We start from the raw sequence: 22,118 nt of genomic DNA, 5'->3' as shown, positions 1-22,118 counted from the left end.
ATTTAGTAAAGTTTCACGCTAGAAATCTACCGGGTTGCTATTGCTGATGAATACACTGTTCTAAGGCCTTTGCAAGTTCATAAGGATAATAAATAAGGAAATATGTTAAAAATAAAGATTTGATTCACAGTAAAGTTTGTGTTACGTTTACATTGCATATACCTGTTCATGTTAAAATTAAGCAATGAACTGAATGTGGTTTTGTATGTTTTAGTTTCACCTTTCCTTTCAACGTCAATAAACCTGTGGACTAAGGAGCAACTGTCTTCAGGGTCTTGCTGTCAGGAAGGAGTTTATCTGGCTGGCAAGTTATATACAGTACATATACCAAGGACACCACGTGTATATTGTCATGTAATCACTTTCAAATGACTGTAACCGCTGTCAATATTTGAATTGCCTTGTAAACTTGACCTCATTGAAATGAGGGTAACCTCGAGAATAAATAAAGGTTAGAATAATTACCTCTATGACTACACGCATAGAATGACATCAAGTTTGATGGATTTATCTTGGATTGGTTCTATTGGAATAAATCTAATCTAGTATGGGAACCAGACTAAAATGTCGCCTGTCGAGCTCATGTTTTATGGAATTCTTTTGGGAATTGTACTTTACAACCGTGTAATGTACTGTAGGTCCTGTTGCCTTTAAGGGGCGTTTCAGGAAGTCTGCTGAAAAACAGAAACTCCAGTTCCAACATTCATCATTGAATAAATCAACTGTTCTCATCAAGGACTACAAATGCAACCGTAAATTCTGCAGATCTCACGATCTCTAACATCTGTTTGGTGAATTAGACAAGCTATGAATGAAGGCATGATGACGTAGCTCTGGCTGGTTTGCGAGTTTGACTGACAGGCTGCCTGTCCAATCCTAGCGCTTGAGGCGGGACTTTTCCCCGATTCCTTCCCGGACTGTGAGGAAGTGAAAAAGTGTCCGTGCAGTTAAACAGACATATCATGGCTGCTGTTGAGACCCGTGTGTTCAGGTGAAATGACGCCGTTACGATGCTCCTCACCGTCTTGTTCATTCTAGTCGTCGTCCAAGGTAATTATAATATATGTGTTATATATATATAGCCTATATTAGTTTGCGTTCACCGCCTGTGCTAGGTGAGGCAACATACTGTGTGTGTGCGCTTGCGTGTGAGAAGTGTCCTGATTTGACCCAAGCTAACGTTCGCTCAGACTCTCAGAGCTTCTACATTAGTCCTGAACAAAGTTCGCGTAGTGAGCCAGACTCAAGTCACCCTCACACTTTAACATTGTGAAGCGTCCTGTCTGACTGAATATCAGGTAGAATATGAGCATGGATTAAAAGGATACAACAGGTAAAGTGAATCCTTCAACATGTCATTTCAGTATAATGTGAACTCTTTGAGTATAGCTATAACTTAAATAGGAATTATAATGCTTAATGCTTTATCATTAATCATTGGTCATTTATTTTGACTGTACACTGAGGTCAGTGTACATCAGAGGTTACACTGATAAAACTCCCTTTATTGCCTCCCAATGCTCAAAACTACACCAAACTAAAGGTATATCAGAAATGTCAGCAGCTTACTGTGCTTCCAGGAAAGAGACTTTTATTTTCATGTCTAATTTGGTCAAATAAATGGCACAGCTCATGAAGGAGTTTAAATTGTATTTATATGGCTTTAAGTGATCGAAGATGGTAAATGGATTTGAAACAATAAATAACAGTAGTGATGATTGTGAAACAGTGGAGGTGCAATTGACCTGGTAACTACTGTTTGAATATTGCCTGTATTCCAGCTTGAAGTGTCAAACATGATCTTTTCTTCCACGGCAGCATTACCTGTGGCTCCACCAGCACCGCCACAGAATATCCAGGTTAATGAGTGGCATCTGACATGGACTCCTGCCGCCCACGAGGAGGATGTCACCTACACAGTTCAGTACAGGAGGTGAGGTCTGATGGTTGTTGTGCCTGTAGCAATGTGGGAATCTACAACCTGCATGAGAAGAAATCTGAAAGTCTCTTAAAGGGGAATGTCTGTATTTTTCAACCTAGACCCTATTTCTTCATGTATGACAACTTTTTTAAAATGTGTCCAGTATTGAGAGGAGTGCTGCGGCCTGGCTCCTCTGTGTACAATGTAATCAAACGGGGCACCTGCACACTGGCAATATACTGTATGTCAACTAAAATGCTTGTTTTTGCCGCTGACAGGCTCAGGTTGTTATCACAAGTATCTGACTATTAAGAAAGATGGTGAAATCTTGTTCTGAAATCTCGATGCTTGAAGACACCTGAGTGGAACTTCAGAGAGGGAGAGTATTGTTTAGCTTAACTTTGTGTTATCTAAACCAGTGGTTCCCAAACTTTGTACATGACGTACCACTTCAGGAAATATCAGGCTCTCTCAAGTACCACCTACAGTAGCATAGGCCGACACTATTCAGCTACAGACAGGGAGGTTTATTCCTAATCAGAAGATTATTTCTTGACTGTCATCAGCCACAGCCACGCTGTATGAAAGGATAGCATCAGAACTGACATGTAAGAGTTTTCAAACCAATCATTTTACCTCTGCTTACTCTCCTTCATCACAGTTTAGCTTGTAACTCATGAACATGGCTACGTAGCAGACTGATACTGAAACAAAAATACGACAGGAAATGCTAAACTTATTTTAAATTACAAGTATTTTCTTAGTGTTATATTAATTTAGTAATTAATTTTTCCTTTTTTTAATTTTTGGAGATTCCTCCGGTACCACCAGAGAAAGCTTGACTACCACTAGTGGTACAAGTACCACAGTTCGAGAACCAGTGATCTAAACCATTTTGAATCAAAATAATGGTTATTTTTTGCGCATTTCCCAATCGTGCCAACAACATGTGGAGCTCCACTTCACACAGCTTTCATAGACTAACGTTCCCTTTGGATGCAAGTTACAGATGGATCCTAATAACTCCAGATACACTGCACTTTACACACCATCAGGTCTGCAGTTTGACCGGGACACTACTGCAAGACAAAGAGGAGAAGACATCCTACCAAAGATACATTTTCATCAAGAAAAGTGCTGCTCCAACACTGGAGACACTAGCTAATGCTAAGCTAATGCTATTAGCTAAAGTGTTGACCTGCATCAGTAGCTACACACCAAAGATGGCAGGAGAACAGCAACTTCTCAATCTTTCCATGATACAGTCAGACACTTCTGATAACAGTCTGTCGGTGTAAAAACTAACGCTTTAGTGGACGTTTGTGTGTGTGACCTCAGTGTGCAGGTTCCCCGTTGTTTACATTGCAGCCCATTTCACAGCAGTCAGGCTGCTGCACACTCAATACTGGACACATCTCAAAAAAAGTAGAAAACATACTGTCCCTTTGAACTTGGATTATGGATATCTCAGGTCATTATTGCCTTTTGTTTCCTTCTGTTCCATCTTCATTTTTGCTTAGAGTAAATATCTGTGTATATCTATATTTATATTTGTGGCGACACAGCTCCCAGACAGTATTTTGCTTAATAACACACACTTTTTCTATTTGAATATATGAAATGTGTTATACACTGTAAATAAAGGCTACAGGCATCATGGGCTGATTGTAAATCTCCTCTTCCTTGTCCTCAGCTTTGACAACAGTGAGTGGACAAATGTACCAGCCTGCGTCCGTATATCTTTAAATTCCTGTAATGTCATTTCCACCAAAGCTGAGAGTGAGTACGGCTGTGTTATGCTGCGTGTGCACGCAGAGAGACGTGGGCTGACCTCCACAGCAGTCAAAGCCTGCAGCAGAAACGGTAAGACACACCCACCTGCCATGTAAACAGGGCACTGTGCATCAGTCTGAAAACTGTGTGCACACACTGGCAGCTGTTGTTCTTTTTCTGTTGTGGTTTGTACAAGAAGCTCTGGATGTATGCACTGTTTGATGTTGTGGTAGTGTATTTTATTATAAGCAGAAACACCACAGTTTTGAAACTCCAGTGTGTTAATGGTTGTGAGTGGTCTGACTGGGCTGATACTCGGGAGATGACTGATCTCAGTCCCACATAACGTCTGCTGTCCGTTTACACAGGGCTTCTATAGTTTGTGCAAACTCTACAATTTCTGGTCAAATCAGCGTTATGATGAACATTTCTGTCATGAGGTGTGAGTTCTAGACGTTAACCAGCCCCACCATGGTGGGAACCACATGCTGTGACTGTGACGCTTTCATACCTTCATTAAAATCCTTATGCTAGGTTGATTTGGAAGTTGTAAGTCTGAAAGGTATGAGATCTGACACATACAGTAAACCATTGAGTGAGGACAGATCGTGTGGATGTGTCCTGATTTAGTCAGTGCTCAGTATATTTGTTCTGCTCTTCTAGGTGACCTCTGTACTCCTGTCTTCAGCCTGACTGCAGGGCCTGGCTCCCTCACTGTACATCTGAGTAGGAACCACAGTTTGGCTCTGGAACATGGAGACCATGCAAAACACAGGGTTTACTATGGCAAGCAAGGAGAGCCCCTACTGGTGAGAGAGTCCGTCAATTTAGCAAGAACCTACAAGCTGTAGCTTCCTGTTGTCTGTGTACTATATTATTATGAAGAAGAAGAATAATAATAAGAAGAAGAATAATAATAATAAGAAGAAGATGATCTTCCTCCTCCAGCAGTGGGAGTGACATACTGGTTACTCTGCTGGTTAAACCTCTGTTTCCCCCCCCTTACATGAACATTTGACAGACAATAAAAGCAGAACTGTTTGTCATCTTTCTTTCTGAAATGAAGCTACACTTTGGATTGTTTCTTCCTCTCCACCAGGGCTCTTTTTTGTTACAGATAAACATGATCGGCTATTAGTGATCACAGAGAGATGGAGACAACAGGAAGTAGTTGTGTCTTTTTTAGACGTCATATGCCTTAAATACACAGCTAACAGATGAGGGAAGGGAACGACATGCAGCAGTGGTCTCCAGCCATGAAATGGTCTTTGTTTGTCTGCAATGGCAGCTTTGTGTGAACAGAAGGCCAAACTACAGAGAAAAAGATGAGTTTACTGGGAACAAGTGCCTGTTAGTTTCAGGATGATTTCACTCTTGCTAATGGCCAGTACTGGATCAAATATGAAATATAGTGATAAATCTGTAATAAATGTGAAGATATTATGGTTTCTTTCTTCCTCTTTGACAGTAAACTGAATATCTTTGAGTTGTGCACAAAACAAGACATTTGAGGCGGCATCTTGGGCTGTTAACCATTTTCTGACCTTTTATAGACCAAACAACTAATAGATGAAGAAAATAAATGACATATTAACCAACCTCCCTCCACTCTCCAACAGAAGTATAAAGATGCTGCCTCCTCAGTGACCATCCCTGAGCTTCAGGAGGGACAGCGTTACTGTACAAAAGTGCAGTATATCTACTTCGATACGGCCGTTGGACTGGCCAGCTGCACCCAGTGTGAAGTCATCCCTGAGTCAAGTAAGAACAGGTTATAGTTGCTGCTGCTGTTAAGAGTTTTTCAGCCAGGTGAAAAAATTTTGTTGAGATGTTAAAGTAGGAGTGGGCGATATGACATCAGATGGTGAAGGCTCAGAACGTGTTGACGATCTGCCAAAGCAGAGAGATCGTAGTATCCTCTATAGGACAAATTCTATCCACTGCTGTTCTCTCCTCTGCACAGACACACCAGGGTTTTTTTTCCTCAGCCAAATCACACTATTGGCTAGTCCGCTTCATTCTCACCCTAAAGACACGCCGATCAACCAATCATAGTGAACTACAGGCAGTGACGAGGATTTCTCATCCTATTATTTTTTTATTCAGAGTAGCAGGAAGTCATGACTGAAAATCAAAACAGAACAGAGGAGTTACATCCATCGTGTCCTAACAGCATTAATTGCATTTTGAACCGGTACTTCCCTGCCAGTCCACGTGAGGGCGCGCTTGATGCCAGACGTACTTGACGCACACGCAAGAACCGTTATCTGCGACGACAACAAGACCAACGAGAAGCGGTAAACTGACAGGATGAAGACGGCAAAAAAGAGTGCAGTATGGAGCCACTTTAAGTTGGTTGATGAATGCAAATGTACAATATGTGGAAGTATTTTTAAAGTACAAAAACTCAACAACTTTGTTGATTTACCACCTAAATACATCACATTCAGCCGTGCTACAAGCAGCGAGTGGCTCTCAGCCTACAATCACCTCAGTGTTGGGACGAAGGGTATGAGACTCCACGAAAGCAGAGGGCATTACCCAGTGGGTATGTAACATGGTAACTACAGACATGCTGCCCATAAATGTCGTTGACGGAGAGGGACTTTGAGAGGTAATAAAGTACATGGAGCCAGGGTACAATATCCCCTCTAGAACAACCATAACCACCCGTGTGGAAACAAGCTACGCAAGGAAGAAGCCTGAGTGGAAAGCACAACTTGCAAACGCGAATGTGGCCCTCACAACAGAATGTTGGACTTCCTTGACTACAGAACGCCACATTACAGTTACATGCTCCTACATTGAACTGAACTGGCAGATAATGTCAGCAGTCCTACTCACAGCATGTGATGTCAGTGAGGCACACTGGCATAGTATTGTATTCTTCTCTTCAGGAAGGATTTTTTTGTGTTGCTGCTATTAATGATTCCAATGTCGCAGATGAGAGCATGCCCAATTTATTTTCATGTTAAGTAGCCTGTGTAATATTTTGATATTTTCTATTCAGAATAGGTTTGATATGCTTCCAAAATATTATTCCCTGCCCTCAATTGAGTGATTAAGGAATATGATTTGCATTTTTTCTTTAGATCATACAGAAGATGGCATTTTAGACATAAACATAGACATTAGACAAGTTTATTCCTGTTGCAGTGAATGTGAACGACATCAGCTGACAGGAAGTTAACAAGGACCAAGGCTGTTGCCTAGTAATGGAATTCCATTAAAAAGGTCTATACAGTTAACCTATTCAGGGGGAAATTCAGCTTCTCAGAAGAATTGCCGCTTATCAATTAATCGGTTCATCGATCGATAATATGAAACAACTATCGATTGAGTTACTTGATTATTTGCATCCCTAGTCCATTGTATTTGGCAAAATTGCACAAACTGATAAAAAAATATTCAGAAAGGTTCTTTGGCCTAAATGCTCTGTTATATAGTTTCTCTTTTAGGGTTATGATTTTACATGGGGAAAAACTTTGGTTTAACTGTTCAGTAACTTGCAAAATAATTAAAAATCAATATAAAAAAACATGATAAAATCATGATTGTGATTTTACTGTAAAAAAACCAAATTGTGATATATTTTTGCCATACCTCCCAGCCCTACGTTAAAGAACCAAATTGTTTGTTTTGCCCTCAACAGCTTTCCAAAATCTCCAACAAGTTTTACTCTGAGTCCCTGTCGTCCTGAGAGCGACTGGGTTCAGAAAGTCAGTTAAATGCTAAAGACAACCGTCACAGGAGACACGGTAACACATCTGCAGCCAGGCACAGTGTTCTAAAGTGTTCCATGGAGCTGCATTTAACAAAGCACTGCCATCTAGGATGTGTCAGCTGCATGTTTTAAGGACTTCAAACTTGAATGTTGTGATAAGATTATTGGACTTGGTTGTGGCAGTCAACTCTTAAATCTTGAATATCGGAGCTTCCTTGAACGCACAAGAAGAAAGTTTTAAACTGTTGATTATTGTGTGTTTTTTTGACAGAGCCTTTAATGAAAAGGGAAGCTCATTACATGTTCATGGTGATCAAATACTGATTAATGCAATGGTACTTGATTAGTCATAAACAAATAGAATATTCCAGTATCATATAGTCACTCTGTGAGCTGAAAATGAAAAGTTGCATTCACAGCAGAAAAGCAACACATCTATAGAAAGCACTCATGTAGCTGCTTTCTCCATTTATCTGCAAGTTTCAAACCCATGTTTGCAATGTACTGGTGAGGTGGTATTCCTTTACTGCGCTACATCATGAAAAACCAGCAGTCAGGGTTCCCATGCATCCTGGAAAACAGTTGATCAATTTTCCAGTCATGGAAAATGTCCTGGAAAGTCTTATTATATTTATATTATTATATCAACATTCTCCTATTTTCCTTCAGCTGAGAATGATCTACTAGACTATCAGAGCTCCTCAAAACAGATGACAGGCTCAACCTAAGTCCAGGATCATTTTAACTTCAAATGGGAACGTTGGGCTGCTTCAGTATGTTGTGGAAAACGTCGTGTGTAGGCTACACTTTTAGAGCTGCCAAGAAAAAAAACAGCAGTTCTATCAGACTCAATCTACTTTTAAAAAAGATGTTTTTTGGGGGATAATTTTCTTGGTGAACTTGTGTATAGACTTGCATACTGGCCGATATCTGATCCAGCATTTTACCCAGATACTGGCATCGGTATTGGAACAACTCTAGCCATAATACAGCGAACAGTGTGCATGACAACAGCCTGATTTGAATGATTTATTTCTGTTTAGTAAGGCAGGTGCTAGATACTTTTGGCTCTTTTTTTCACTAACTTTGAACTTTATTTTTTATTTTATTCTTTTAGAGAGAGAGGTCAGCCGAGGAGAGAGTTCAAACCTTCACTGTAACGTGGTCATACTAATAAAGTGAAATGTGTCATCATTTCTAGACATGAAAGAGATGATTTCACAGATCAGTTCTATCCAAAGACTGCACGTCTTAAATCAGACTTCCACACAGACAAACTTATTAGTGTACGGTGCATTCTGTCTGTCATAACAGCTAGAAAACTATTGGTGTGTGTGTGTGTGTGTAGGAAAAGACTCAAAGCAAACGGAGATAATAGTAGCTGTGGTTCTTGTCCTGATCCTGCTCTTTCTGATACCTGGGATCTCATATCTCTTCATCTACCAACGTGGGAGAATCAAACGTTGGCTGCAACCTCCATACACCATCCCAGACAATGTGAGTCCCAACTCTGATAAACACTTCACCACAGTGTAACCACGGGAAAATGACCACCAGTCTGATGACAACTATTCTAGTTATTGTTGCTGTGCCTCTCCCTCTCTCACTAAGGGCTGTCACAGGGATGCAGTTTCTACCGTGGTAGGTTAGAATGGGTTAATAGTAGTGATGTCCAAATGAAGCTTCATGAAGAATTTTTTTATTTTCTGAGTCCAGTAGATGGAGCTCTCTGTTCAACAAAGGGTTGAAAACACACAGTCACCATTCATTGAGCCCTTTTCTTTAAACCAAGAGCTCCATCTAGTGGACTCAATAAATACAACTAATGCTTCATGAAGCTTCATGTGGACATCACTAGTTAATAGTGCAGTATTCACAAATAAAAAGCATATTATTTAATTAATCATGTTTATCCTATATAAATAGGCTTTATTGTTATGCTATTATGTAGTCTACACTATTGATTTAAATGACAAAGACCACACAGCTTTAAAACAAAACAAATATTTGTTGATTGATAAATGCAGAACACACGGACAGAAGGGCAATGAGGCACAATAGAAATGCCAGAAAGGTAAGAATAGCTTTAACTAAAGAGCCAAGTGATGTATGGAACACGTAAAGAAACACTGTATTTTCTTTGTCACTGACTTTTAACTTCCCCTTGTCCTGGACAAGCAGACAATGTGCATAATGCCTCCATATCTCTAACTGTATTATTGAAATAAATATATTTGAATCTCTTTTCTAGTTCTTCCTCGAGCCATTTCCTGAGCATCGGCTTCCCTTCTCCACCACCTGCCCCCCTTCGGAGCACTGGGATGTCATCTCTTCTATTTCCCCAGAGGAGTTGAGAGAATGAAAGCAACAACCAATCTGCTCCTTCACTACATCCCCTTCGTGGGGATTAAACTGGTTGAGAGGCACACTCTGCAGCCTGCTATCCCGACTCCCCCGCATTAATATCTGCTCTGCTTCTCCCTGTAGCAAGACGTCTGATGAGATGGATTTAGACTCACGATAAAGATTTTAAGTCAAACTGAATTACTGGGAAGATGAAGTCTAATTTGATCTAGTTTTAGCCTTCACTACAGGAGAGAAAAAGAAGTTTGAAAAGGGCCGCTCTCCAGTTTATAAGCCCAACTCTCATTTGGTTTAATATGGCTCCATGAATACTAGTAAACTGCAATCATGGCAAATGTAATATGAACACTAAGCTCCAAAGGTATACCTAGTATTTCTGCACCTCAGTATGAGCATCCATCTCATTTCCAGGAGAAGAAGTTTTGTTTGTACGCAACTGAAGTGACAGAAAAAGGTCCACTTTGCCCTGTCCACCTGTGGAGAGCCACAGTCGACACAAATTAATTCACTAGAAACAGTTGGAGCCACATGCAGACAGCTGTCATACAGGGTCACTGAATCCCCATCTACTGGACACCAGTTTGAGGGAAGATCTCCACATGTCTTTCTTTGAGCCAAGAATTCTTCAGAGTTCTTCAAAATGTGACAAAGTTCACAGTCATAATGTTTTATGTGGTACTTTAGATTCTAAAGTATGCACTCTATAATAACCATTGAGGCACTAATGAACCACATTCATACGCTCCGAGCATTAAGTATGTTGATTTTGTCTTTATTCTGGCATTAAACAACCTACACACTCATCTCAAGCTTTTTTTATGGCTCTGAGGAGGATTCCATAACCCTCCAAATCCTTCAATCTAATCAAAGCTTCCTCATAATGAGTTATTTGTTGAATCTGTCATTTGGGAGGAGATTTTGTCTGAACCTCCTGGATATTTCTTGTTATGAATCAGGCAATAAGCACTTGACCAGAAGCCCTCCTGCCAGAGGTTCAGATTGAAGACACACAGGTCTTTCATCTGTCTTGCATTATTTCAGCTCACTACTGCAAAGTGTAACAAACCGGGTTTGATCTTCAGTCAATCTTAGGACAGAAAAATGGCATTGATGACAATGACGGCATTGGCAGAGCTTCATATTTCTTAAAAGCAGGATGTCTTCAGTGTTCATTGCCAAGATCATTTTTTTACTACTTTGAACATTAAGTAATGATCCTAATCTGAGTTTAAATCATGTTCATCAGGTGGTTGGACATTTTCCAGTCTGACACGAACTCCCAATAAAGGACCAGTTTAAAGACTGAAAGGTTTGTGATTTGGCCTATTAAACAAGGACGTGTCATTTCTCTGCAGACCAGCTGACTAGCATTTTCTGGTGTCCTGTTAGGACACTTACATGTAGTACACTGTACATTATGCTTTCACCTTGTGCAGTGGGTGCATTTCAGCAGGGTAGTGTTGTCTCCAGTCGCACAGAGCTGTTATACACTGATTGGAACCGCGTCGTCTTTTTAATGGTGAATAGCAAACGTGCGGAGCATTACCACCACCTATTGTCATCTGCTAGTGATTTCCAAATGAAGCCTCATGAAGCATTTTCATTATTTCTGAGTCCACTGGATGGAGCTCTCATGCTTCATGAAGCTTCATTTGGACAGCACTAGTAACTGGGTTTGAACTATGCTGAACTTGTTTTATGGAACCATGTTACTGAAAATGAGTCAGACTAACTAAAATAAGCCTGGTTTATTTGATACGTTTTGCTTTATGGAACATTTGCTCCAGACTCAAAGGTTGTGTTCTTACTGCAGCGTCAAGGGCACCAAGCAAGAACACACCTGACTCGACTTACTCAATCACCTGAACAGTCTTCACACAGTTGATTTGTTGGACCAGGTGTGTTTTTGATTGGTTGGACTGAAAACCTGCAGCCACACGGCCCTTTACTGGATCAGTTTGACACCCATGCCATAGAGAATCTCTGGAAAATCCTTGGTGACAAAGTAATATCTCAGAAACCCAATCCAGTTACTGAACTGTGGAAGAAACTGAGTCAGAATGGACCAAGATCAAACCAGAGCAGTCTGAGAAACTAGTGATGTCCTCTGGGTGCAGATGTGCTGAAGTCATTCAAAGCTGTGGCCTCTACACTTCCTTTTCATTTTTGAATCCTATAGAAGAAAACATTGTTGAAATCTCTTCTGATACAATAGTTACTGTTCTCTAATTTTGATCACTGTTTTTTTCACTAAATAAAGGTTTTTGTTGAAGTGCCTTGGTTATTTAAAAAAAACATGCTAGTGCAGCAGAGGTATAGTCACAGCTGATATTCTATCAAATTATGAACAATACAAAACATTTCAGAATAAATCAAGTATTAATGCTTTTTAATTATACTAATTTTGATCTCCACTGTACAACTGTATAACTGAAGAGAACTCAATAAGCATCCGTTTTGCACAAACGTGTGTATATTTTGTTCTTAACTGAGAACAAATAATGAAGAAAACATTGGTTAATGCATGTGTTTTAAGAGGAAATGTTTTAAGTGTTTACTTCCCCACTTTGAACACTCTATACTCAAACCTGGTTAGACCTTGTAGAACTGTGGCAGCTGTATTCATCACATACATGATGAATCATGAAATATTAACTGAGCTTGCGTCAGTAAAAATGTGTTACAAAGTGATGTCACAATGGAGGCTTAGGCATCATTTCCTCTCTTTATAGATGGCCACAGGTTATTACTAAAAGCAGCAGGTCTCACTTCCTCTCCCCCAGCTACAAAGAAACACAACTTTGCTACTTTTACACAGCTAAATGAATGGAAACAAAATGATCTACAGCAGTCTCCAATAAAACATTTTATTTTTCACATTTTAAACTCTTGACGTTATTCAAATAGTTAAAAAGGTGTAGGGAAAGGGGGAAATCAGCCCAAAACTTTAGAGTAAAAGTGCATCTATTACATAAAAAATGGCCTGATGCACGTCTATATGTGATACTGTAACAAGGAATCTTACATGTCATTTAATACTGTTAGTACAGCAGTCTGATTGACAGCTTCACAAGATTTGTTCCATACTTAAATACTAAAAATGATGCCAAAATCTTAAGTATCTGAATACTTACATCTCACTTTACAGGTTCTGGTAGAAACAAGAACTAAACAAGGACAAAGTACAAGAAGACAAAACACACTTCCTCCTGAGGCAGAACTGATGTGTCAACAGGAAACTGATCATGATGGCCCTCATTTATCAATCTTGCGTGAAAACGGTTGGTCCTACGACAGGACACGTGTGATTTATGAAACATTCGTATCTGACCAATCTCAGCGTACGAATGAGCAGGCCTTGATAAATGCGGCGGCTGAATTCGATCGTCATCAACATGTTACGCTCTTAAATATTCCTGGTTCTGAGGCCTCGCCCACTGAGGTCAAACACGGAGAGAAGAAACACAGGTTAGAAAAGAAAGTTTTCCGACACAGAGATCGACATCCTGACATCCGAGATGGAGCAAAATAAAGATGTGCTTTTTGGCAGTCTTAAGAGTGGAATAAAAGGGGCCCATAAAAACGCTGTATGGAAAATATAATAACGGAGGCAGTCAACCCGAAGCAGCGCTCCACTGTGACCTGTGTGCGTGTGTGCGCACTGCTGAACCTGCGCTCCTGCTCTGTAGCGGGGTTTGCCAGCGGGGTTATTAGGTATTCCGTTAGAGGATAACCTTTGTCACCTAGAAGAACCATACCAAAATGTTCATCATCTGATACCTTGTTGCAATTTGCAATTTATCGAGGGTAGCCACTAACCGAGGAGATGACTTTGGCTCTGCAGTGCGCCTTGCTACAGCCGCGGGCCAACACATTCATTCATTCATTCATCTCAACCGCTTGTCCCTGTAGGGGTCGTGGGGGGCTAGAGCCGAGCTGTTTAGAAATATAAAGAAACCGTGTGTCCCCCCTGGCCACCACGTTTTAAAGCGACAGCTTGGCATCACTAATCACCTGTACATTTATCAAGTTTTGCAATTGATGAATGCGTAATCATTCATGGATGGTGCCTTCAGACGCACATGAGTACAATCAATTGCTCCAACCACAATTTTTATTTTTTTTTATATTTGTTTTAAGAATCCGTTTTGATCTGTTCTTAATATGTGACTGCTTATGCTTAATGACAGCTGAGGTTTGTTAATTATTTCCAGCCAGATTTTGCTGTGCTGCACCGCAAATCCACAGGCTCAAATTTGCGTACACAATCTCAGACCTGACGTGAGATTTGATCGTAGCTCCCGCTCACGTCCAAATTGATAAATGCTGAAGTTTGCCTGGAAATGGTCGTACGCACATTTTTCTGCCGTACGTTCGTTTGATAAATAAGGGCCAATATGAGCAGCAGACAGGGCTTTGTCCCCCGTCACATCCACCCAACAATGTATTATATCTCTAAATAAGCCTGTCTCAAGACTGTTTTCCCTTCCTGATTCACTACAGTAAAACTACACTGTAATCCTCAACATGTCGAGCAAACGCTGACATGAATTGACACTTGAGATGCATCTGTGATACAAACAAATTTAAAAAAACCTGGAATCTTAATAACAAACAGGAAGTCCCTCATTCCAAATACAAACACTTTAAACAGTTAAAAACTGAATTCATAGAGAACAGCACAGATAAAGTAAATGATGCAAATGTAGGACAGAGAACTAGTCACACCAGGAAGGACATGAAAAAGGGATCCAGAACATTATATGCTTTCTGATGGCGTGTGTGTATGTGTGCATGTGTGTGTGTCAGAGAAAGAAAGAAAGAGACAGTAATGTGACAGATGCTCTAACCCCATAAATCTTCAGTCCGGCCGAACTTGTAGATCAGAGTGCTACAATGAGGAGGGGAGGGGGGGGGGGAGGGGACATGATATCAGAATGTCAGGACATTGATCAGAGCTCTTTGCAGCACAAAGAATTTAATTTAATTATATTTAAAGTACAGTTATCTCAGGAAACTTTACAGAGTAGGTATAGACCACACACTTGACTTATTTATGATTTACAGAGACCCAACAATTCCTCCATTGAGTACACAGTGGCGTTGAAAACCTTCCCTTTAACAGGCAGGAACGTGGGACAGACCCAGCTCTATGGAGGACAGACATCTGTCTGCACTGGTTGGGGAGGAAGAAAAGGAGAGAGAAAGAGAGAAAAGACAGACAGAGAGAGATAAAGACAGACAGAGACAGACACACTTCCAGAGATGCAAGCAACCACAAAAGTAAGAGTAACTATAATATCTATAGTAATGTGAATATGACTTATATGTAATGGCAGTTAATACAGCAGAATAGTAGAAACAACCACAGCTAAGGTTATAGAATATGACAATGATAATAACAGCTATGTTTCAGGGATAAAAAGCTTCAGTGGAACTTGTTTTTGTTGATGCTAGAAGCCGTCAGTACGCTTGGACAAGAAAACAGGTAACCATAGTAACCTCAGTACCCTGTTAACAAAAAATCTACTGTCATATTTATGACTGACGTTTATTTTAGGGTACCAGCTATAATACACTACTTCACATTTATGTTATTCAATGCGTCTTGGATCAACAAAACTATAAATCAAAACCTAAGTGCAAGTATCTACAGTGGAACTATTAACACCTTGTATAAAGAATTAATCTAACTTAATGATCTTTCCTTTCATCCGTCTGCACTCAGGGCTGCTTTGAGATGGACATTCACCCTGACAAAACACAACGCCCTCATTCATTTTTAATATAATGCTGCATGATTCCAACGCAGCTCCAGACGTTGAACTTTGGCCATAACACATTGCAACATCATTCTGAAACGCTGACATTGGCCAGTGTGTTTCTGCTATACCTGGAATCTTCACAGCACACAATAAAATAATCAAAATAATCATTTGAAACTTTACAGTGGCTGCAGACCCTGACTCGTAAAGACCAAAGCAATTGCCTCCACGACCCAGTGGGACAGGCTCTGCTTTGTGATAGGTTTCCCCTTATGAGAATTAGCCCAGGACACAAACAGCTGGTCACTCCTCCTGAAACCTTTAGTCCTGTCCATGTAAGTGTGCACTGCACGGACCGGACATAATGCATGCAACCGCTGCCCTCCTGGTGAGGCAGCAAAAGCCACAAGGTCAATAGGAGAACATGAGCCCACCACCTTCGGTACAAAAGCCGGGTTGGGCTTCAAAACTATCCTCACATCCCCCGTTTAGCCGAAGCCAGAGCCAGTAACAACACCGTCTTGAGAGACACGTGTTTCACGTCTGCACCCTCCATTGGCTCAAACGGTGGGCCCTTAAGCCCCCCCAGAACCACAGCCACATCCCATGGTGGCACCAATGGTCTGGACACGGGGAGAAGCCTGCACACTCCCTTCATAAAACGGCAAACCAGCAGGTGCTGGCTCGCTGTTTGCCTGCCAAACCCCACGTGACACTGTGGGAGTCCCACAGCTGACAGACTGAGCCACTCAGGGGCCAAACCCACAGCACTAGGTGTTCTGGATGCGGGGGAAGACCGTCCCTCCCCCCTGTGATAGCAGGTCCCTGCGCAGCTGGAGCTGCCAGGGCTGTAACAGTAACCGATAAATCTCCGCCAGCCAATGCATCATAAGCCAATGCGGAGCAACCAGAATCAGCGTGTGGCTGTGGTCCCTTACTCTGGATAAAGTGGGGGGTATCAAGGCCAGGGGAGGGAACGCGTAAAGAAGCTCACGTGCGCTAGTGGGTCTACGCCGAGGGGAGCATCGATGCTGCGCAGAGTAAAACAGCGCGCACTGCGTGTTTCCTCTCGACGCGAACAGGTCCACCGCGGCCCGCCCATTACGGGCCCAGATCTGATCCACAACCTCCGGGTGCAGAGTCCACTCCCCGTATACTGGCGCTCCCCTGGACAACAGGTCTGCGCCCGTGTTCAGAGCTCCCGGGACGTGCATCGCTCTCAAGGAGAGGATACGACCACAGCTCCACATGATCCGTCTGCGTGCCAGCATGTGAAACTGACGAGAGCGTAACCCCCCTTGACGGTTCATATATGCCACCGTCGTCGTATTGTCCGTCCTCACCAGGACATGATGACCAATAACAGACGGAAGGAAGCGTTTCAGGGATAAGAATACCGCTGAAAGCTCCAGAAAATGTATGTGAGACCGCTGAAGGCCCACACCCCAGTGGCCCCTCACCAATCGGCCCATGTGGATTCCGCCCCACCCTGTCAGGCTGGCATCAGTAGTGACCACCTTCCTGGACAGGACGTGCCCATGGGTACCCTGCGGGTCAGAAAGGACGGGGCTCGCCAGTGGCGCAGCGCTCTGACGCACCCCGGTGTGACCAACACCCTCCGTGCGCCATGACGCACGGGATCCAGCCCACATGAGGCCACCCAGAGCTGGAATTCTCTCATGTCGAGGCAACCCTCGACTTACTTTCTGTGGGGAGGATAGATTGGAATGTGGAAATACGCGTCTTTCAGATCGACAGAAGTGAACATATATTTCTGTCGCACCAGGCGCAGCAGGGATGCGTGTGTAAGCATCCTGAACATGTATTTCAGGATAGGGCAAATACTGCTCCCCCCGGGAACAGAAAATACCTGGAGTAAAAACCGCTCTGACACTGTGCAAAGATTGCTCCTTTGTTTAACAGTGAGAGGATTTCCTCCTGTAAAGCACGAGCTTACTATCCCTGAGCCTGGGAGTGTATTATGCCTGCGAATCATGGGGGAACAGCGGCAAACCGCAGCCTGTACCCCCTCGAAAGCGTCCTCAGCACCCTCTCTGCCACCACTTGTGGCAGAGAGGTGACACACGCTGCAGCTCCACCAGAGAGCCCAACCGTGGTGCCGTGGCGCCCTCTCCTGGTGCTGTGCACCTTGGCCCGGGAGGACAGGACAGCGGTGGGGACCTCGCCGCCCCCGCCCGGGGAAAGCCGTGGCTGGGGGAGACAGCGGGTGCTGCCACCACGCTGTTTATTTTGACAGCTTTGGTTTTTATTAGCTGCGCCCTTGGCTCTCTTGAACCCTCCGCCGTCAAATGTCCGTCTCTCCCGGTCTGCTCTGGCACAGTCCATGGCAGCCGGGAGATAGGGGCGTGGGGGGCCCCTAGATGCACGCTCAGCAGCCAAACAGGTGGAGCTGGAGAACGGGGAACTTCCAACTGCAACACCGGTGGAGAGAGGGGCACGTCAGGCCGCTCTCTTCTTTTTTTCTTGCCTGGTTGCTGGCAGCTTGCGCAGGCTGTTCCGGTGAAGCTGTAGCTGGGGCCGAGGGCTTCTTAAACCAGCCAGGCTGGGGCTCCGGGAGGACACTGCTGACAGCTGGGGGTGAAGGTGCGCTGCAACGAGTGGCTCCATCGGAGGCATACGGAGCAGACCCAGGCTCTCCATTGCCTCACAATCGAGGGACGAAGCCCCGGTCTCTCCATGAGCGAGCCACCCCCTCCAGCAGCTCCGGGAAGATGGGGAGAAGTTGCTTCGTCACGCTCTTCTCCATCCTCTGATATGAGGAGTTCCAAGGCGCCATCATCATCTTCCCCATAGTCCAATTCCAGGACGTCTTCCTCCAGCGGGGGACCCGCGGCTAGCTACATCTGGGAGCCCCAGCTGCCGCTAGCCTCCGGTGTTGCCACGGCAGTGACCCCCACCTCCTATCCATTGTCGACTGCGGCGCCGTCGGAAGGGAGATAGGGGTCATGTCCGGACAGGCTAGCCTGGCGGAAAAGTCATCTGCGGAGACTCTTCTTACACAGCACAGTAGGGACACGAGTCGGGGACATCGATAGCCACCCAGCCGTGTTCCAGCCCCAGACAGCTTCAGCAGACCTGCTGTGGATCCATGCTGGATATCTTATTCCCGCAGCGACAGAGTATAGCTCCGGAGTCTCCATGCCCTCTGGTGTGAGGGTGTTTAGCCTCCTTTCTGTGCGAGCTGGTGTGCAGGCAGGGAGCCGAGGCAGTTAGCTGGTGTGCTAACTGTGAAGAAGCCGAGAGATTAGCTGGTGCGCTAATGCTCGGCGCTCGAACAGCCGTGGTGAGGCGTCGATAGCAGTGCTGACCAAGCCGCGGAGGGGCGGGAAAGCACAAAGTTCGATCTGGTGTGACCGACGAAGCAGAAAAATATCCAAAGCTAGCAGCGCCCGGTGACAGAAGCTAAATAAACGTCCGCCATCATTATCGGTGTGTACGTTCCTCCTTCAGCTGATGCAGCGCTGGCCTGTGACATCATCCACTTCGCTGTTGCCCAGATACAGACGCAGCATCCTAATGCATTTATTGTCATCATTGGGGATTTTAATCACGTCTCACTGGATAAAACTCTTCCAACATTTCACCAGTGGAGCATTTTCCAGCTCAGTTTAGTATACAAACACTGTCTGCCCCACGATCATTTAAATTAAACAGATCAAAAATGAACAGAAGAGGAGCTATAAAGAAAAACTTGATACAAATCAACGCAAAATCTGCCACTATGCAACAATATCAGAAAACAAAATGTGGACTTTTAAACATCAGATCTCTGTCATCTAAAGCTGTATTAGTAAACGATCTGATATCAGATAACCATATTGATTTACTCTGTCTGACCGAAACATGGCTGCGGCCCGATGAATATGTTAGCCTAAATGAATCCACTCCTCCCAGTCATATTAATACTCATATTCCTCGAGGCAGTGGTCAAGGAGGAGGCGTTGCAGCTATTTATGACTCAGGCCTATTAATAAACCCTAAACCTAAACTAAATTATAATTCATTTGAAAGTCTTGTTCTTAGTCTTTCACATTCAACCTGGAAAACTGTGCAGCCAATTATATTTGTTATAGTGTACCGTGCTCCTTGTCCGTACTCTGAATTTCTGTCTGAATTCTCAGAGTTTATGTCAAATTTAGTCCTTAAAACTGATAAAGTAATCATTGTAGGAGATTTTAATATTCATGTGGACAGCGATAATAATAGTCTCAGTATCGCGTTTATCTCTCTATTAGATTCGATTGGTTTTAGTCAGTGTACATAAACCTACTCACTGTTTTAATCACACCCTCGACCTTGTTTTGGTTTATGGTGTGGAAATTAATGACTTAATAGTCTTTCCACAGAATCCTATTTTATCAGACCATTATTTAATAACTTTTGAATTCATATTACAGGACTACTCACCTCTGGGTAAAAGTGTCTACACTAGATGTTTATCTGATAGTGCTATAACTAAAATTAAGGAAGCGATTCCATCTGCATTTACTTTAATGCCTTATCCTAATATTCAAGACTCCTGCACTAACGTTAGTTTCTCTGAAATTGATCATATTGTTGACAGTGTTGCAGGCTCTCTAAGAACAACACTCGACTCTGTTGCTCCTTTAAAAAAGAAGAAAATAAAACAGAGGAAGTTAGCTCCATGGTATAACTCACAAACCCGTGAATTAAAACAAATATCGCGAAAGTTGGAAAGTAAATGGCGCTCCACTAAACTGGAGGAATCTCACTTAGTTTGGCAAGAAAGTCTTAAAACCTATAGGAAGGACCTCCGTAATGCCAGAGCAGCATATTACTCATCTTTAATAGAGGAGAATAAGAACAATCCTAGATTTCTTTTCAGCACTGTAGCCAGGCTGACAGAGAGCCACAGCTCTATTGAGCCATGTATTCCTATAACCCTCAGTAGTAACGACTTCATGGCCTTCTTTAATGACAAAATTATAACTATTAGAGACAAAATCAACTCGCTTGGCACCATTTTTTCAACAAACCCAGGAACCTTAGAAACTGAACGACCTGATATATTCTTGGACTGCTTTTCTACAGTCGACCTTAACAAATTAACCTCTACTATTTCAGCATCAAAACCTTCTACTTGTCTCCTAGACTCTATTCCAACTAGGTTACTTAAAGAAGTGTTACCTTTAATTAGCACTCCTGTATTAGATTTGATTAACATGTCTTTATCAGCAGGTTATGTACCACAGTCTTTTAAAGTAGCTGTAATTAAACCTCTTCTTAAAAAGCCCAGTCTTGATCCTGAGGTACTAGCCAACTATAGACCTATATCTAACCTTCCTTTTCTCTCCAAGATCCTCGAGAAATTAGTTGCCAATCAGTTGTGTGACTTTTTACATAATAATGAGATAGTTGAGGATTTCCAGTCAGGATTTAGAGCAAATCATAGCACTGAGACAGCACTGGTGAAAATTACTAACGACCTTCTAATAGCTTCAGACAAAGGACTCGTCTCTGTACTTGTTTTACTAGATCTTAGTGCTGCCTTCGACACTATTGACCATCACATCCTGCTGCAGAGACTGGAGCATCTAATTGGCATTAAAGGAACCGCACTGAGCTGGTTTAAGTCATATTTATCAGATAGATCTCAGTTTGTACATGTTAATGACAAATCCTCCATGCACACTAAAGTCAGTCACAGAGTCCCACAGGGTTCTGTCCTTGGACCGATTCTTTTCACCTTATATATGCTTCCCTTAGGAAATATTATAAGGAAGCACTCCATAAACTTTCATTGTTATGCTGATGATACACAATTATATTTGTCGATCAAACCAGAAGAAACCCATCAGTTAGATAAACTTCAAATGTGCATGTGAGAATGACGACAATTACAGCCGGATGATACAGCAAAAAAATGATCCCTAGGCAAGGTTTGAGGCTGGTCATCAAGGCGATTCTTTATTCATTGCCCTTGGCAAACCGTATAGGCACATCAGGATCACCAAAAAAAAGAGAACCCCAGGTTGCCAAAATGGCGCCTATTTATAGGGTGTCAACCTATTACCCTGGAAGAATCCATTCTCCAGGATCCCCTGCCTAAAACATTTTTAACCCACCATTGTTTTTATTTCTGTATCTGCACCACATCATCTGTGACTTATATACATCCTACTCTACATCCACTGACAGAGAAAATACACCAATACACTTCATATTACCTCCACTAAAATACAATGCACACATTTACCATCCCCACACCAATTTACACTTGGCTGCCCCTGGAACTATATAAGTGGCGTCCGTTTCCTGGGGAAGCCTTTTGCCCGCACACCCGTAAGACAAAAGACTGGTGAGTACACAACACTCTTGATTTATCCACTGCACACTCATTAAGCAACAAAATACACATTTTTAACTTAGCTCCTTGTTTGATCAATTAACAACTTAATAGGCACATTTAACCCCATGTCCCTCTGCTCTAGGTAAACTGCGTGGCCTACACAGCACCTATCAGCCAGATCAAGACCCGCCAAACATAAATCACATGGCTACAAATCCAAAAATAGTGTTAAAATGTATT

The 22,118-nt window shown here is 42.7% G+C and overlaps 2 protein-coding genes across 2 annotated transcripts in view; one reads left to right on the top strand and one right to left on the bottom strand.

Annotated features, from left to right (window-relative positions):
• Window positions 1-919: 919 nt before the first annotated feature.
• On the top strand, window positions 920-12,048 carry ifngr2 (interferon gamma receptor 2). Its single transcript, XM_083922313.1, has 7 exons — window positions 920-1,050; window positions 1,819-1,933; window positions 3,615-3,784; window positions 4,358-4,503; window positions 5,314-5,455; window positions 8,767-8,915; window positions 9,670-12,048. The coding sequence occupies exons 1-7, from the start codon at window positions 1,011-1,013 to the stop codon at window positions 9,778-9,780; spliced, it is 873 nt and encodes a 290-aa protein (XP_083778439.1). The 5' UTR covers window positions 920-1,010; the 3' UTR covers window positions 9,781-12,048.
• Window positions 12,049-12,704: 656 nt separating this feature from the next.
• Window positions 12,705-22,118, bottom strand: part of LOC310952839 (transmembrane protein 50B-like) — a 47,800-nt gene continuing 38,386 nt past the window's right edge. The window contains exon 7 of the mRNA XM_083921595.1: window positions 12,705-14,673. Coding sequence (XP_083777721.1) covers window positions 14,628-14,673 — 46 coding nt within the window. The 3' untranslated portion in view covers window positions 12,705-14,627. The remainder of the gene's footprint in view (window positions 14,674-22,118) is intronic.

The sequence above is a fragment of the Echiichthys vipera genome (assembly GCF_963691815.1).
Source record: "Echiichthys vipera genome assembly, chromosome: 10".
NCBI classification, from domain to species: Eukaryota; Metazoa; Chordata; class Actinopteri; order Perciformes; family Trachinidae; genus Echiichthys; species Echiichthys vipera.
Note: the sequence above shows the minus strand (reverse complement) of the source record. Positions and strands in the feature narration are given on the sequence as shown.